At 40.1% G+C, this 19,317-nt stretch overlaps 2 protein-coding genes across 4 annotated transcripts in view; one reads left to right on the top strand and one right to left on the bottom strand.

Annotated features, from left to right (window-relative positions):
- Positions 1 to 4,421, bottom strand: part of med19 (mediator complex subunit 19) — a 35,087-nt gene extending 30,666 nt beyond the window's left edge. The window contains exon 1 of one of the 2 annotated variants that reach the window (XM_031904746.1): positions 4,091 to 4,421. In XM_031904746.1, the coding sequence (XP_031760606.1) occupies positions 4,091 to 4,334 (244 nt within the window). In that variant the 5' untranslated portion in view covers positions 4,335 to 4,421. 2 annotated transcript variants of the gene reach the window in all.
- Positions 4,422 to 4,554: 133 nt separating this feature from the next.
- The window catches only part of tmx2 (thioredoxin related transmembrane protein 2), a 47,407-nt gene continuing 32,644 nt past the window's right edge, over positions 4,555 to 19,317 (top strand). Inside the window, exons 1-3 of one of the 2 annotated variants that reach the window (XM_012966413.3) lie at positions 4,555 to 4,878; positions 9,976 to 10,036; positions 11,500 to 11,613. In XM_012966413.3, coding sequence (XP_012821867.1) covers positions 4,690 to 4,878; positions 9,976 to 10,036; positions 11,500 to 11,613 — 364 coding nt within the window. In that variant the 5' untranslated portion in view covers positions 4,555 to 4,689. The remainder of the gene's footprint in view (positions 4,879 to 9,975; positions 10,037 to 11,499; positions 11,614 to 19,317) is intronic. The other variant, NM_001005010.1, reaches the window with a different exon arrangement.

Below are 19,317 nucleotides of genomic sequence, written 5' to 3'. Positions count from 1 at the left end.
TAATTCCTCTATCAAAGTAGTATATTAGCGCTTTTGATGTTTTATCTATATATTTAACCCTCCCCTTCAAATCTTACACTATAAAAGGGTGTTAAAAAGGTGCCAAAATATAGACCAACCTACTGCTTGTCAGGTATATAATATTAATAGTTAAGCAATGACTCATTGAGAACACCTTTATGTTTTTTAGCAATTTTAACAATGTATAATAATTATGTAACTTTTTTTATTGTAATGAAATTAAATCAATTGTCACTGATATTGTTTAAAAATGAATGTATGGTTTGTATGTTGTTTCTAAAGATAAAAAAACTTAAATGATGATGTGTCCATTGTCTTTTTTTTTATTATTGTCATAATGTGACTAATTTAAAAATAACAGTGTTTATTTAGGCAACATTTGTGAATATAAAATTAAATAAAATTACCCATGCCACTGTTATAGAATGCTCGGTTAGGCTGATGTCCAATGGAGAGATTAGTCACTCATGGTTAAATCTCCACTACCACAGGGAACTGATCTACATGAAATGACTTTCCACTGGCAACAAAGTGAAAGGCATATGTATCACTTCATTTTTCCAAAGTCGTTTCCTCCTACGGGCAACTTCGGAAAACCTCCAGCAATTCACTTTATTTCAAGTGGAAAGGCATTTTAGGAAGGTTAGTTACTCGCGGTAGCTGATATTAACAGAGGGACAACTGCTCTTGACATCAGCCTCATAAAAATAAATAGCTAGAATCTTAGCCATAAAGTAGGCCAAGAATACTGTTGACAAGGGGTATCGGATAGGATAGTGAGAAAATACTGCATTTTAAAGATAGAGATAGAGGCTACCAAATAGCCAATCTTAGCCCTTATTTGGCACCTCCATGAACGTTTATGATGCTTGTGTTGCTCTCCAAGTCTTTTTACACTTGACTGTGGCTCACGAGTAAAGGTCCCCATACACCATAAGATCCGCTTTACGGGTGGGCGATATCGGGAGAATCCAATATAATTCTTCTTCTCGTAACCTTCAAAGTCCTCCATTCCTCTGCTCCTCACTACATCTCTTCCCTTGTGTCTCCGTACGTCCCTGGCCGACTCCTTCGTTCCTCGCAGAGCAATCGCTTGGCTGCGCCCCCCACTACAACTGCTGTTTCCCGCCTTAAACCTTTCTGCCTTGCTGCCCCTTACATCTGGAATGCCCTCCCTGATTTCCTCCGGAGAGAATCCTCCCCCAGTCTTTTTAAAACCAAACTAAAAGACTACCTTTTGGAGCACTCGCCCAGCACCTGATCTGGGAATCAGCACTTATATTGTACTGTCACCCACTGTGACCTACAGCACTTATATTTGCCTATTTGTGTCTGTAAGTTACCCTCCCATATAGATTGTAAGCTCTACGGGGCAGGGACCTCCATCCTCTTGTGTCTTTGACTCTTAACTTATTGCAACTGTTACTGTATCTTGTATTTATTTGTATTTATTGTTATACTTTGTATTTATCTATTATTATCTTAATAACCCCTTGTTTGTATTAATGTATTCTACTGTACAGCGCTGCGTACGTAAGTAGCGCTTTATAAATAAAAATATACATACATACATACATAATTCGATAGTTTGGCCCTGGGGCCAAACGATCGAATTAAAATGGCAGAAAAGTCTGTCCGGGGACCGCATCAACAAGCCAATGCGGTCCCCGATCCAACTAGATTTTCTAACCTGCCCGATCGAGATCTGCCCGATTTCAGGCCAGATATCGGCCGGGCAGGCCCATTGGGAGTGCCCATACATGGCCCGATTAGCTGCCGAATCGCTCCAAGGGACCGATATCGGCAGCTACCTTAAGAAAGGTTGGGGACCCCTGCTCAAGATTCACAAAACGCTTCCTTTATTCTTGTGCGTTTACTGTCACAGTATTCCTTTCTTGGCCTTATAATTTACAGCCTACAGCTACTACAATGCATACCTCTCTGCAAACAACAGAAACTTAACTGTGGTGCACAGAGATGATGAAGGTGAGGGGACCTAAGATTCAGGATATGTGGAAAGGCCTAAATCAGGGGTGGCCAGACTTTTTGACTGGGGAATGCGTAAGTGCGTACATACGCATTCACGCAGCACTTCCGCATCTCTGGCTTTGTCGCAGTCCACCAGAAATCCAGGGGGGATCGACCGGTGGACCGCAATCGACATATTGGCAACCCCTGGCCTAAATGAACGCTGGGATGACAAGTGCTACAGAAGAGACACACCTACTTTCAGATTCTGAAAATGCCTGGTTTGAAAAACAATTAGAAATGAGAAATAAGTGTTTTACATTAAAAATTAATGCAGTTTGGTACAGGTGATTTTGTATTTATTTGAATTATAACAGTGAGAAAGATGGAAGGGTTTATAGCTCATGACAGTTCTCTTTTAAGTGTTATGGGGGGCATTATACATGAACTTGGTATTGCACTTATATACAGGTAGGGGATTCCTTATCCGGAAATTTCCAATTACATAAAGGCCATCTCCCATAGACTCCATTATAAGCAATTTGTTTTTAAATTATTTCCTTTTTCTCTGTAATAATAAAACAGTACTTGTACTTGATCCCAACTAAGTTAGAATTAATCCTTATTGGAGGCAAAACAATCCTATTGGGTTTATTCAATATTAAAGGATTTTTAGCAGACTTAAGTTATGGAGATCCAAATTACAAAAAGATCCCTTATCCAGACAACACCAGGTCTCAAGCATTCTGGATAACAGGTCCCATGAAGGAAGCACTGCATTTAGTTATTGCTTTGTGTATTAGCAGGCAATAAAACCAGAGTTTGTTTGCGGTCAAAGTGTATTATAACAGTGGGTGTGGCTTATAATTCTGGGCAGTAGTGATGTATGGGCCGGCCCAATACCTGCGGGTCAGCCGGGTTCAAGCTGACCTAGGCACATAATCTGCGGGTTCGGGCCGAGCTTTTCCGCTCGCAACCTTACACTGCCAGCAGCTCTCTTCAGGCTTCTCTATTTATAGGCGCGCTCCCAGAAGGCCTGCCTCTTTTGTGACATCATTGTGGGGCAGGCACGGGTCTCTAAATAGAGCAGGGGTCGGGAACCTTTTTGGCTGAGAGAGCCATAAACACCACATATTTTAAAATGTAATTCTGTGAGAGCCATACAATATGTTTGGCCGCGGATCCTGTGGGTCAAGGTAAGGTGGGTCCCAAGGATGCCTGATGCGGATCCGATGCAGAGGAGGGCGTGGCCTGCGCTCGGTGGATAGAAGACGTGTTCTAAGGTTTAGAACACGTCTTCTATCCACCGAGCACAGTCCACGCCCCCCATTATTTTTTTTATTAAAGATTTGGCAGCGAGCCAGATGCAGCCATCAAAAGAGCCACATCTGGCTCCCGAGCCATAGGTTCCCTACCCCTGAAATAGAGGAAGGAAGCTGGGTCTGGCTCCACTTTTTTCCACTTTAATTTAAGCACTTAATGTAAGTTCAAGTCATCATATTTGACACCAAATACACATATTTAGAAAAAGAAAGACAAATAATAATAAGTTTACCACACAAAAGGTGTAGTAATAAGCAACTCTTTGAGATGGTTTTTGAATCACATTGGATAACGCTAGCAGAAAAGGGCAGGATCCAAATGAAATGGCAGGTAAAAAACCCAGTGGACCCAGCCAACCCAGAAACAATGCACTGGCGCTCCCCCAATTGGCACTCCCTGGGGTGCCAGTTTGAGTGCCAACCCAATAGGTCTGGCACAGCCCAGTCCGATGTTGGAAAAGGGTATCTACAAAAATGCTATTAATAATTAAAATGTTTCCTCTTCTAATGACTAAATGTAAATCCCTTGTAGATGCTTAAAATAGACTGACATACAAAAAAAAAGAAGATTCAAGATTCTTAGTAAAATCGTGTTGCGTTTACCAGCCCAGACATGGATTTAGCCATCAGAAGGCAAAACAACATGTCAGCAAGACCACAGACACCATTCTCCTGATGCTCCAGCAAGACAAGGCCCAGCGGTTCAGATTTTGCCACATAGCAGACATTTAGCACACGTTTAGTACGGGTCCTATGCACCCATGCTTGTTAACACTCACCTGGAAGTTCACCAAGAATATAGAAGGGCCCCGCTGCAGGTCTTCGGGAGCTATCCTCTCCAGAAGAACTAGAAGAAAGTGGCGGAGGGATCGGCAGCGGAGGACCAGGTACTGTTGGAGTTGAAGTCTGTGTCTTTCCTGACACAAACGCACCAGTACATGTTGGAACAACAGAGGGGGGCCCTGGAGCAGAAGGGATAGATGAGGGCTCAGAAGCTGCAAATAGACCAGAAAATCCCTCCATTACTTTGCAACTGAAACCAACCACATCAGCCCTTCTACTATTCAACCAATGAACCTAAACCTTATGTTAAGCCCCTCCTAAACGTTTAAGCGTCATTGAAGAGACGAATATGAACGTCACTTCCACATACCAGCCTATCGCATGTGCTGTTTGTGCTTGCTTGCTATCAATTGGTTAAACGCCTGACACTACTCCTTCTGGATTAGCTGTTGTCTATTTCCGGATTTACGTCCTACTGTGCTGATCTTTATTGGCTGTTTTTTTGTTGGGTTGGACCTCACTCTTTTTAGCAGTTCGATATAGTTAATGTAATTGGATGAGTCTCCTTCCCAGATAATCAGCGTTACTTGTGGCAATGGCTGTGCTTGCACCCCTTCTCGCGTTTTTATATGCAGTTCCTGGGCTTTTGCGCTGGGTATCGCAGCCCTATTACCTTCTTTCTGCGTTATTGTCTGTATCTTTTCTTCTGGTTAGAAAGGTACCCCCGGTGTGTAGCGTCTTACCAACACAGCGTGAGGACGGAAATCCATGCGACTTTGATTGGGTATGTACTTTCAAGGTGACTCTTACATTGAATGGTTTAATGCATCGAAAACTGTTATATCATGAATTTCCATGTTTCTTCAGATTTGTTCTATTATAATTATCATGCCTGAAATGCTGAGAATGATGGCTTTTTATTAGTGGTATTTTACGTACATTCTGATTGAAAAGTGATTTATTGCTGAATTTTGATGTATTTGGTTTGTACATTTAAGGGTCAGATATGATTGATCTACTTAATTGTTTGATAGGCCGAAAAAGCTGATAAAACCTTACGTAAGTGTTTCGTTTTTCATCCTTTGAACTCTGCGTATAGTCCTCTAAAATGTATTTAATTAGGACCCTGAGATGTAGAGGCGGACAAGCATAATGGCTGAGGTTATAGCCCCTAACTGGATGACTGTTTATGGCTAACATTTGAAAGCCTAGTATAACACTAGTAAACACTTTTTTTTTTTTTTTTTTACCAATAATAAGTTAATCTCCATGCAGTATGGTTTGCAGGTTAATAAATCTATGTTTCAAGTAGGGGCTGATACCTCATTGCAGGGTCATAGATAAAGACATATATATCTTGTATTTATTTACAAATGCACAATAGAAACACTTGGCATGGATCAATTCTTCGCCTTCCTGTTAATAGAACGTGCACATTGAGTACCTAATGGACCCCTACTACCCGGAGCAAACCTGCAATCTCTGATCAGGAGATTATTAAACTACAGGGGTCGAGGGGTGTTGGGGTCTTTTTTGGGACTTAGTTTTGTTTTTTCCCATTTTTTTTCCCCTTCATACCTTGCAACGGACCTACAACTCTTGCCACAGCCAAGTTTATTTATTTACAAGGTCCTTTTCCATTATGGTTTGCCTAGTGCAGTACTATTAAAGGTATAAGTGGCTTGCCTATTTTTACGCCCCAGGTGCATGACCTTAAATTTATCAAAAATCTCATCTTCCAATTATATAGTCATCTGCAAACACTGATGCATTACTAATGCTTATGCTGTATCCACACCATCTTTTCATATATATGAAAGGGTGACTACCGATCCATTAGTTTCATGTTAAGTTCAACCAATCATATATTTTTCTTTTAACGCTTTAATTGCCAGCTGATTTAGTCAAAGCGGAACCGTTTTTGAACATTTTGAGCTCTTTCAATTTGGGGTCTTTCCTAGAGGGTACTTTTAGTTTACCTGCGAAAACAATATATGGGGTTTTTTTTTGGGACAACCTAAGCTTTGAAAATGTGATAGAATTTTTGTGTAATTCCATTTCTGTAACAAGATATAGGCCTCTAAATGTCGAAAAAATTAAGAAAAATAATATAAAAACATATATCAGAAACACAAATTTTATTTATGCACGAACATACAACTAATTTGGAAAGTTCAATGTCTCTTGAACACGTCATTACAAAATATGTATAGTTTTTATGTAGATTTCTCGCTTGTATAGGTCAAAAAGTCCCAGCCATACACTACTTACTTTCCAAAGCATCCAGAAACCATACTTTAGATTTCAAGGCCAAATATTCCACTTAGAGTTTGTTTACCCTAGAAAACTTTACATATTTGGAATGATGAATCCAGAATAAGCACACATGTATTTCTACTCCAGTACCAGTTTTTATAAAAAATTGTGACATTTTGAAAAATAATTTCAAAGCTTCCATGCTACAGTTTCTTATCTCCCACATTTCATTAGGTACCAAGATAAAGCACCCTAAATATGAATGCCAGGGGTCCACTAGACCGTTTAATACCCAATGTGCATTGGTTTACATATGTATGTGGCATGTAGGGGCCCCAAAATTAAAATACCTCCATATGGTGTATCATTTCTGTCATTTCAGTTACTGCAAAATCAGCACATTTACTGCATTTTATGGGGGGTAAAGCTAAAAAAAAAAAAGTACATTAACCCCAGATACCATTTTTGGAAAGTACACATTCCTTTGAATTTGGTATCCGTGGGTACCCGTGTCTTTCTACTCCAAAGTACCAAGCTGCAAAGCATTTCTAAAATTGGTCATTTTGAAGAAACTTCCAAAAATCACCTCAAAACTTTGCACCATTGTTTCTCTCACAGGCATTACGTAACCATATAAAACACCTTAAATTTGAACACCAACACCAGAGGTCTACCGAACAGTTTGATGTCCAATATACATAGGTTTATGAAAGAACATGGCACTTACAGACCCCAAAATAAACCTTGTGCACACTAATTTCATGGGTTACATTTACCTAATTCATAAACACACAGGCAGTTGTGTGTGTGTTGTTAAAGAGGCAAAAATGTAGGGCAACCCCATAAAACCATATTTTTTGGAAAAAAACATGGGTTAGGACATCTTTCTACGCCAAACAGTTTTCCTAAACTTAGCGGTTTTGATGACATTTTTAAAACTGGCCCAGAAATGTTGCAATTTGCTGCATTTATCTCTCACAATTTTTTTTTACATACAATGGCAAATTACCCTAAATATGAACACCAGAGGTCTACTGAACATTTTGATGGCCAATATGCATACATATACCAAAGTACGTGATTATGTACAGAACCCAAATAAAAATAGTGCATATGATTTTTTTTTTTCACCTGCCAACTTCGCTTCTGCAAACAAACCCCTGACTGCATATTATGTGCCTTAACACCACCCCCCTAACTGCACAGAGACCCCCAGAAAACCATATATTTCGGGAAAAGGCAAATTTAGACAAATCCGAAAGAGGCGAAAACGTCTTTTTACACCAAACTACGAAATGGCAAAGCTACACTTAAAGAAATGCAACGAACAACAATGCAAGTGTAAAACTGCAATAAAATCGCAAAAATTAAATACAATTAGGCAGATCAATGAAATAACAAAATTATTATTTTACAGCGTGGTTAGTTATCAGAATACCTGATCCAATGATCACGCTGCGAAATAAATAGTTTTTAGGGGAAAAAACAAAAGACAAAATGATAAAATAAAGAACTAAAAAAGAAAAAAAGAAAAGGTGTGTCTGTGTATACTTGTGTATACACCTCTAAAAAGTGTGTGTGTTTAAATATGTACAAATGCACATACATGCTTGGAAGGAAAAGCGTTAAAATTTTTTTACTTTTTTTACTTTTTTTTTTTTTTTTTTATCAGTCTAAATTGTTATCTTTTGGACTTTTCCTCCAAATTTGGAGGAACTGGAAGGGTTAACCCAGTAGAGAGCACAGAGCAACTGTCAGAACTTACAAACAGCTATGATGGGGAAGCAGGGCAGAATGGCTCTGAGGGGGAAGCAGGGCATGGCATAGGGAATGTAACCATGTGGAAGGTGTACTAATAAAGTTTTAAGTTAGCCCTCACAAACGAGGGGTTATTGAGGTACTGATGTACTTTAAGTGTATAGGATTGGTCCCATAGGGCATTTCATAATAAAAAAAAAAAAAAACCTGCCTCAGCCATGGATTTGCATTAACTCATTAAAGGAACAGTAACACCAAAAAATGAAAGTTTTCTAAAGTAATGGAAATATAATGCACTGTTGCCCTGCACTGGTAAAACTGGGGTGTTTGCTTCAGGAACACTACTATAGTTTTATATAAATAAGCTGCTGTGTAGCCATGGGGGCAGCCATTCAAGCTGGAAAAAAAGGAGAAAAGGCACAGGTTACATAGCAGATAACAGATAAGACACCATTGTATTCTACAGGGTTTATCTGTTAGCTGCTATATAACCTGTGCCTTTTCTTCTTTTGAATGGCTGCCCCCATGGCTACACAGCAGGGTTTATATAAACTCTAGTAATTGTTCTGAAGCAAACACACAACTTTTACCAGTGTAGGGCAGCAGTACATTATAGTTTAATTTCTTTAAAATATATACATTTTTTGGTGTTACTTTTCCTTTAAATGAGTGACTCTCTGTCACTACATTTTTATAATCAATGCCTAACACATTTTCAGTCCCTGTACTATTTGTTTGTTCGGGGGCTCACCGTCCTTCCCACTACAGATAAGAAACTGATTTATATTTCAATTAGCACTCACGCTCACCCAATTCAATAATAGGTTTGGGTGCTTATGCCCCAAATCTTTCACTTATCACTTTTTTTCTCTTTGTTCTGGGGAGTATATGCTCATATGTAAATTCAAAATGCAGGGTGTTCACTCACCGCTTCATTTTGGTGAAGGCACTAAGGCTAGTGCAACACTGGACTACTTCATTCAGGCTGAGGAACAGCACCTGCTGGCATCCACTTGTGCATGCCTCTGGACTGACCGGCAGAGTGGCCTGGGTGCAGATAAATGGAGTGGATTTTAGAATGCATTTTTGCTCCAAAATCTGAGAAACAGCTCAGTGTGACAATAGGGAAATACATCATATCGCAAAGGGTGCTCTCCCCCCCAATGGTGTATTAACTGTCAATAAAAATATGATTCCTTCATGTAGTGGGACAGATTACTGAAGGATAGTGAAAATAAGGCTCCAGCAGATTCTTGGCTTGCAGATAAACGCAGGCTGAGAATCTGCCCCTATGCTTTAAAAAGCTTATTAATGTATCTGCACCTGGAGCCATTGCGTCGGCCCAGGTGCAGGCACACAGAGTATTACGGCATTTAACTGCATATTTGAGTTTAGGGGTGGATTCTCAGCAATGTTTATCCACATGCCGAGATTCTGCCCCATGTGGCAAGAGCCTAAAGGTAAAAAGGTAGATAAGGAGCACTGAACGAATTGCTCTATTTATAGAGGAAGTAAGGCAGGAAGTTCAGTGAACAAAAATGTATAAATAGTGCTTTATTATGGCCCTAAAAATTTTAAAATTATGGATTTTAATAGGAATAGGCAGATTGCAATTTAATTTAGTCCTGTTTTTTTTGTTCTGAGTTTTAGGAAAGGTGTTTGTAGGTGTATATTGTCTTTTAATAACATAATTATTTCCAGTACTTCACAGAATTTAAGCAGAATTTTTATTTGATTTGGTCTTTTTTTTTTTTTTTCCCCTCCCTCCAAGGATATCTAGTATGTTACAGTGGCTCTTGTATGCAAGGACTGTTAAGTTAAGTACACTGTACTGTTCTTTTTGCTAATATGCTTTCTGCTGTTTCAGAGGGAAGTGGAGATCCTGATGTTCCTCAGCGCCATCGTCATGATGAAGAACAGACGCAGCAGTCAGTTTAATTTATTTCATGCTTTAAATTTATCGTGGCAATATATGTGGCTCTCTCCATTGAATGTCCTTTCTACTTGCATAAGACTATTGTTGCATCATTTTAAAAAATGGAAAACATTTAAAAGTGCAAATTCCTAACTGCCACCCCTTCCAATAACACCTTGTAGGCTAACTGGATGATTTTCTACAACCCCTAGCAGTACACTTAAAGAGCTGCAAGATACCCATGAATGGTCTTAAACCAATGCCTCGTTTTTCTTGTTACCCTTCTTTGTCTTGTAAACAGAACTATTTGAAAAACAATGACTGTGTCACTGCCCTTGTAAAATCGCTGGGGGGGTTGCCAAAATGTTAGGCAGCCCCCAGTGATTGTAATCGCTTACCTCAGTGCTGTCCAACTTCTGTGGTACCAAGGGCTGGAATTTTTGCTGGCCTACGTGGTGTAGGGCCGATAACGGAAGTCAGTTTTGACTACTCACCTTTTTTTAAACTGCACCCATGTTATCACAGGAGCTGTTAAGACCATACCCACATTAATGGTGGTAGCGCAGCAAAAACGCAAGTGGTTGGTGCTCACTGTAGGGATATCACCCTTCATTCATATGTGAAAGAATTATATTATGTCATATTAAGACACAGCCTTAAATCCATATGCCTCTTCCTTCACTGTGGATAGCATGGCAACCTCAGCACATAATTACATGCCTTAGGGACTATATAATGACTATTTCCAAATGCTAACAAACGTCTAGAACAAACGCCTGCCAGGTTCACCTCCCACAGGCAGGGTAGGGCAGGGCAGGCAGAGTATGGCGCACGCAGGCAGGGTAGGGCAGGCAGAGTATGGCAGACAGAGTAATGCCTGTGTGTGCCATATTTTGCCTGTGCCATACTCTGCCTGCCCTATGCTGCCTGTGGGAGGTCAACCTGGCAAGGGTTTGTTGAGTGTGGATTGCCATACTCTGCCTGCCCTACCCCGTTTTAAAAACACCTTACCACTGTGCTAGTAATTATTTGTGTGTAAGCCCATATTTGTTTTAAGTACGCCACTTTCCCAGCCCAGATTGTTATGAGACACTTTACTAATAGTTGTTTGTTCTTCTGGTTTTTTTTTTTTTTATATTAAAATTGTTTTAGCACTAAAAGTCTCCGAAAAAAATAGTTAAATATTTTTTCAAGATCTACTATGCACAGGACCACCTGAGTTGGCTCCTGTGATGCCGCCACCATGTTTATCTTAAAGTGCCTCAGTGGCCCAGGGAGGCGCGTCACTCGTGTGGAGAGATGCAGTTGCACTCTCTTCACTTGCAGAGCTGAATTTCCATTTTAAAAACTGCAGGGGGTAAATCAGCTGATACATTAACTGCTATTTTGTTTAAAATACTTAACACAAAAGAACAATGCTTTAATTCTCTTTAAAAGTTGTATTTCTTATTGGGGCTCTCCATGTTTTTATTGCAGTTACTGTGGAGCAGCACATTGGAAATATATTCATGTTTAGTAAAGTTGCCAATACAATCTTATTCTTCCGCCTGGACCTGCGTATGGGACTTTTGTATATCACACTCTGCATAGGTGAGAATGCTTTGTTTGATGTAAAATATCCCTTTGCATGTGGGGTGGTGGGGTATGAATAGTGTGGGCTAACAGGCTAGGTAATTGCACCTAGACTAGGGGTCATACTTATTGCAGCAGTGATCCCCAACCAGTGGCTCATGAGCAACATGTTGCTTATCAACCCCTTGGATGTTGCTCTCAGTGCCCTCAAACCAGGTAATTATTTTTGAATTCCAGACTTAGTGGCAAGTTTTGGTTGAATTTACTATATATGTATGTATGTATAACTTTATTTATAAATTATATAGGTACACAGCACTGTACAATCTAACAATACACACAGTTGCACACAGGGAGTGCAAGTGTTATTATAAATAAGTATAAATAAACAGAGATGTGGTGTGCGATACAGTAGGAAAGAGGTCCCTGCCCCATAGAGCTTACAATCTAAGTGAAACATACAGGCAAATTGGAAGCTAGGAGTGCGCATACAGCCAAATTGGAAGCTAGGAGTGCGCAAGGTATGTGCATTTGCGCTTAAGCGCAAGACTAGACAAAATAATGTTTTAGTGCTCCAGAAGGTAGCATTTGAGTTTTTTCTTAGATAGTGTGTGAGTGTTCCAGAGGTAAGGGATAGTATTCAGGGATAGTGTTCCAGAGGTAAGGAGTAGTGAGATAGAAAGGTTTAAGACTAGAGAGCAGTGGATGGTGCAGAAAGGCGGAGGCTCTGAGAGGAGCCGAGGAGACGACCAGGAACGTACAGGGAGACCAGTGAAGGTATATAGTGAGGAGCAGAGAAGGGCTTTGAACGTTGGCAGAAGGATTTTGTATACTATCCTTTGCTTAACCAGCAGCCATGTTAGAGAGCTGCCGGTGGAACAGGTTCTCTCTTAGGAGAGAGCAGAAGAATCCTGGCAGCAGAGTTTATTGATTGCAGGGGGGAGAGGTGGGAGTCTGGCAGGCCAGTTAGTAGGAGATTGCAGTAATCTAAGCGGGATAAGAGCATAGATTAGTGTTTTAGCTGTTACTTGTGAAAGAAAGGGGAGTATCTTCACAATATTGTAGAGGAATAAGCGGCAGGTTTTGGCAGTGTTATAATTATGGTTAGAGAAGGAGAATGACTGGTCAAAGATGACCCCAAGGCAGCATGCTGAATTAACAGGGTTAATGGTCATGCCGTCAATAGTAATGGTGAAAAGAGAAGAAGGGCTAGGTTTGGGCGGAAAAGACCAGATCTAGGAAATGACCATCTTTATGGGAAGCTGTATTAGTCCACTGCTGGAGATCAAAGGAGTAGGTTAGAAATAGAGATGGCCAGGACTGAGAAGGGTCATCTATATGGCAATTGAAATCACCCAAAATAATTGCAGGGGTGTCACAACATAGAAAAAGAGAGCCAGGATTCAAAGTCAGAGAGGAATGTAGCCAAGGATTTTGTAGGAGGTATAGAGGTTAACTTAAAATGGCAATGAGGGGAGAGCAGAAAGCCTACCTCTCCCCCACGGCCAGTAATGCGGGGACTATGAGTGAAGAGACTGCCATAAGAGCTGCCTCAGTAGCATTATCATTCTGAGAAAGACTGGTCTCTGTTAGGGCAAACGGGTGAAAAGACCAGAACAGATCATGAATAAAAGTGGCTTTGTTAGTAACAGAGCGAGTATTAAGAAGAGCACAAGAGAATGGGAGATAAGAGGAGAGAGTGGGAATTTGAATAAGGTTAGAAAGATTAGTAGATTGTGAGGGTTTTACTAGAAGTGATGCATTGTGTGGGCGATAGGTATATGGCAGGGACCAGGAGATCACTTGCGGCAAGTAATAGCAGTAGGGAGAGGAGGTGGGAGAATGATTTGAAATTGCTTTTGTGAGGTATTAGTTGGAGGTGCTAGATTTTTTAAAAAGTTATAAAGATTATAAGACCAGCAGTGTGTTGAATGAAGCAGAGAGGAAGATATCACTATGGAGTTGGGACAGTCAGCTGGAAGGCTATGGAATCAGAGCTGAGTGCAGCCAGTTAACTTACAAATTAAATCACTCGGCTACCAAATAAAGCCTTCTGATAGTGTGCATAGAGGTTTCCTAATAGCCAATCTTAGTCCTTATTTGGCATCTCCATGAACTTTTATGATGCTTGTGTTGCTCTCCAAGTCTTTTTACACTTTACTGTGGCTTACGAGTAAGAGGTTGGGGACCCCTGTATTACAGCGTGTAAGCTAACATCAATGGTAGTGTTGCCTATAGCCGCTAATTAGCAGTTAGAATTTAACAATCAACTACAATTTAGAAAAGAAAAGCAAAGATCTGATTGATTGCTATGAGCAACATCATCTTGGATGTTGGCTTACACACTGTACTTAATATGTCCCTATGTGTAATGCATAGTATAAATTGTACTTTGCCTGGAAACTATTTGCAATGAAATATAAACAAAATAATTCCTGTAAGAAAATACGATCTGTTTCTGTAAAAGCCCAAAAAAACTGTTTTGTCTTTTTTATTATTTTTTTTTTTAATATTAAGTGAGGTTAATGTTCAATTCCGCAGGCAGATTGCCTGATAATTAAAGGACATGTAAACCCCACACACAAAAATTTAATCGGTGAACAGCCTCTTTGAAATCTTTCAATACCTGCCACACTGGTTGTCCAGAGGTTAATAGTAACATCCCCTTAATCACTTAGATTTGCTTCTCCTCCTGTAACCCACTCGGCCCCCTCCCTCAGGAATTTGCTTTGGCTGTTGGCTTTTGGGCATGCTCAGTTGTTCTCAGCTCAGATTACTAAACACGCCCCCCAGTCTAGCAGCCAGTGAAGAGATGGCATTGCTGAAACTCAGCTCTAGCTGTCTGCTTCAATTTTTTTCTCCTAACCTCCTCTCCTGAGCTCAGCTCAAACAAAGCAGAACTTTTATCAGAGACAGTTCTGCCTGTGTGAGCCTGTATTCTTGATGAAATGTATGGAGAGAGAGAGATATATGTTTGCAAATTTAAATGTGTCCAATTATGTATCAGAGGAAAATGGCCACCAGGTGAAAGCTGCTATTTGCTTTAGGAAAATGTGATGGTGCTAGCAAACAGAGGGGATATATGCAGTACACATTATGCCATTTTGGTGGGGGAGATGTGCCCAACTGATATACATTGTAGGCAAATGTAGGCTTTACATGTCCTTTAAAGAGCATGTTTTTCTAAACTTATTTATGCAAAACGCAGAAGAGAAATGGTTGTCGTTTAAAATAATATTAAATCATTACTTTTCTCAATTTATTCCATTAATAAGTAAATGTAGAAGTTCATAGTGGGGGAAAAAAGGAAAGCTTTTAAGAAATATAAGTCAGAGGGGACAGAAGCTGCATTTAATGTATATAAACACTATTAACAAGTGTTGTAACAGCAATCTGTTAGGCAAAGATAGAAAATGAGGAGCACATAGCAGCAGAACTAAAATAAAACTTACCCCAAAACCCCAAAGTATATTAATAGTAAAAAGATGTAGGTTGAGAGTGTGCTAAACCAATTATTTTCTTCAGTGTATACAGTAGAGGAGCCAAAGTGCCAAAACTCGCCCAATAGCTGCCTTGTTGGCTCAGCTCAAATTAGTCAGTGATTGACACAGGATATGGTGCATAAAGGTTTACTCAACATTAATGTGAACAAGGCACCGGGGCCAGATGGAATATACCCTCGGGTACTGAGAGAACTAGGTTGGTTTAGTTTTACAATGGCCTTTTTTCTGATATTCTCTGGTTCATTTTCATCTGGTATGGTACCTATGGATTGAAGGAAAGCTGATGTCATTCCTATATTTAAAAAGGGATTGAGATCTCAACCTGGCAATTATAGCCCAGTAAGTTTGACCTCTGTGGTGGGCCAAGTTATTTGAAGGGTTGTTAAGGGATCACATACAAAATGATGTACTGGAGAATGGCATTATGAGCAGTAATCAGCATGGCGTTATGAAGGACAGGGCATGTCAGACCAATCTACTGTACAGCGCTGCGTACATAAGTAGCGCTTTATAAATAAAATTATACATACATACAATTGAATTACTTTTTATGATGAGGTTAGTTAGATGTTGGACAGTAGGGATGCAGTAGATGTGACCTGTTTGGATTTTACCAAAGCATTTGATACCGTGCCCCACAAATGACTACATTTGCACATGGATAGGAAACTGGCTACAGGATCGGGTACAGAGGGTGATTGTTAATGGTACATTCTCTACTTGGAGTAAGGTTCTCAGGGTTGTCATTTAGCATATTTACAAACCTACTAGCTTTTTCTGACTTAGCCACCCCATTACTTCAGTCAATGTCTGATAATTGAAGTCCCCCATATAAAAACTACTTGACCTTGTTGTGAAGCCTCCTCCATTTGCAATAGTAGCTGGGCCTCATCCTCCTCACTTAAACAGGGTGGTTTATAGCATACACCAATGATAATTTTCTTTGTAACCTTTAGCCCTGCTGAAATCTCTACCTAAAGGGATGCCACGTTGTCTCTGGTAATTTCTTTAGCACATGGCTTTAAAACTTACTTAAAGGAGACATATTTGATAAATGGGAAAAACCCTAATTTTGTAGCCAATTATAAATAATATATGGTGCTGGTTTCACTTTGTGCTAAAAATTAATCCTATCTGTAACAATGGCCCCTTTTATTGGAGCTCCTGATAGATCATATCACTTCTCTGTCAGAGTTTGAAATGAGGGGTGGGCGTGTCCTAATGGTCCCTGCCAGAAGCACAGTAGGAGGGGGAGAGCCAATCGCAACCCTGCAGTCACACAAGCAAAGACAGGCTTCAGTTCCCTATCAGGTCAGCCTAGCTGCTGATTGGTTCCTATCTTACAGTGCAGTGTACTGAGGGCTGCCGGCTCCCCAGCTCATCCAGAGAATTCAGCCAGCAGGAAGTGAAATGGATGGGCGGGGCTAGTGGGGTTTGGGGCGAATTTCTCAGTCCAAATCAGTCCAAACCACAACTTTTTTAGCACAATCCTTCTATATCTAGAGGAGTATAATTCCCTGGTACATTGTTAATTTTTATAGGATATGTCTCCTTTAACATAAAGACAAACCCCTCCACCCTTTTTAATCCCTCTGTCCCTCCTAAAAAGTGTGTAACCATTTAATTTCACAGCCCAGTCGCATGTGCCGAATCCAGGATTCAATACAGTGTTCGGCCAGGATTCAGCCTTTTTCGGATTCGGCTGAATCCACGGTCCTGGCTGAACCGAATCCTAATTGGTATAAGCCATGTTGCGACATTTAACCCTTCCAAATCCTAATAAGTATATACAAATTAGGATTAGGTTTGGTATTCGGCCAAATCCCTTAACATGGATTCAGGGGTTCAGCCGAACCTGAGAAACTGGGTTTGGTGCATCCCTAGTTATTAATGAACAAATTAATTAAAAGTGAACCCAATACAGAACCCTACCCCAAGTAGAGAAAGTATTATTGACAACCACCCTATGTACACAATCTATTAGCCAGTTTCCTATCTATACACAAGATTGCAAAGCAGCCATTTATAGGGCACCGTATGAAATGCTTTGGCAAATTCCAAATAGATCACATCTACTACAATCTGACTTCTTATTTACATTATCATAAAAGGTAAGTCTGATATGACCTATCTTCCATAAATCCATGCTGATTACTATTCAGAATACCATTTTCCAAAACATAATCTTCAATGTGAACTCTCAAATAATTTACTTACCAGAGGTGTAAAATGTATGGGCATATAATTGTCAGGCTAAGATCATAATCCCTTTTTTTCAAAAGAGTGAGATTGAAAAAAAATCTGAGAGCTTAGTTCAGTCTTAGCCTGACATTTTTTACTAAGTATCTAAGGGAATGTTCCATCAGGCTGTGGTGCCGCCTTCACATTAATGTTAAGGTAATGTTACATAGTGGTTTCCTTAACACTCATACATTTTATCAGTAAGGCTATTAAAGGAACAGTAACACAAAAATATTTAAATACCTTATAAGTCACAAAACATCTCTAACATTAGGTCTAGCCTTTCCCCCCTTGCCTTTTTTAAATGCTTCATGTAGAATTTAATGACAAACTGCTCCATAGCAGCACGGCGAAAAGGCGGCGGGTGCTTGAATTCCTGTGTGCACTGACCTGGATGTTGTCTTCATGTCGAAGGACCTTCGGCACCTAAGCTTTTTATCAGCGCTTGTAGTTTAAATTTATGATCGCAACATTACCCCCCAAACTGTCTGAAGAAATAGAAACATAAATTTAAACTGCATACACTAATAAAAAGCTTAAGTGCCGAAGGTCCTCCGATACGAAGACAACTTCCGGGTCACTGCACAATGGAATTCAAGCACCCATCGCCTTTTCGCCGTGCTGCTATGGAGCAGTTTGTCACTAAAATTCTACATATTTTTGTGTTACTGTTCCTTTAATTGAGAACAGTTATTATTTGTTAGAATTTTTAATGACAACAATTTCTGATCTGTTTCTTTAGTGGAAAATCTAACACCCCATTATATCCAAGGAAGTTCTGATGTTAAGGAACTAAAATTTCCTGAAATCTAGAGTCTTTGTTGATCTATGGTAAATTTCCTTTTTGTAGCAAAAATTAAATGAGATAGCATGGTCACTTTTCCCAGGGGTTATAGTACTTTGCTTATTTTAGTGATGAGCGAATCTGTCCCATTTCGCTGAAAAATTGTCACTAGCTAGGGGGTGTATAGCATACACCTACAATTATATTTTTTTCCCCAAATACCCAGTCCCACAGCAATAAGAGGCTAATTGGGATAAATCACCCAATGTGGATTAGGCAATCTCACGGCTTTTCAAGTATACCACTTTGCCTACAGAAAAATCGTCAGCATTCAAAGATCAAATGGACAAGTGCATCAAAACTAAACCTCAGGCATGGCAATGTTAATGCTGCAGCCATTTTTTAGGCATCCACTGTGGCTGCGGAAGTGCCACTCGAAAACTGCTAATGCATTACTCCCAAGACTCCTACAAGCAGAACTGCATTGTTGCCACTCTCAACTTTTTAAGTGATGATGGCATGGAAATCTTCTTCCAAATATGGTGGTGTCATGCTGGCTCCGCATTGATCAGGAGGCAATGCTTCAAGGGCAAGCTGTTTTCTCTCTCTCCTTCTCGGGCAAACATGTTTTCGGTCCTGAAATAAAGCTGAAGTAACAAGGGAGTAAGAGTGCATTCCTATTGCAGGGTAGAAAAGATCACCCCATGGGGTACATCTCAGGTCTCCTTTCATCCCTGCAGGAATCAAAACCCCCTAGACAAGGGGGGGCTAGATTTTTATGGGAAAGCTAGTGTAGACGGGGCAGTGGGATTAGCAAAGGGTCATGGGGGAGGAGTGAGGGGAGCATATCATTTATCAGATAAAGTGCTTCCATTGTTACAAGTAGTAATCTCTGCTGCATGCTGGCTAATGCACGGAGCTTGTCGGGTAAGTTAGAGGAGCTGCATGCTATTGCATGTATTGAAAATTTTGATTGGGATGAAAAATGTGACTGGGCTGTGAATTTAAATGGTTACACACTTTTTAGGAGGGACAGGGGGATTAAAAAGGGTGGATGGGTTTGTCTTTATGTAAAGTCAGATTTAAAGCCATGTGCTAAAGACAAAGAAAAACTAAAGACCAAAGAAATTGTGGAATGCCTTTGGGTAGAAATTTCAGCAGGGCTAAAGTTTACAAAGAAAATTACCATTGGTG

This window comes from Xenopus tropicalis, chromosome 7 (genome assembly GCF_000004195.4).
Source record: "Xenopus tropicalis strain Nigerian chromosome 7, UCB_Xtro_10.0, whole genome shotgun sequence".
NCBI lineage: Eukaryota > Metazoa > Chordata > Amphibia > Anura > Pipidae > Xenopus > Xenopus tropicalis.
The sequence above is the reverse complement of the archived record's forward strand: the minus strand, read 5'-3'. Positions and strand labels throughout refer to the sequence as shown.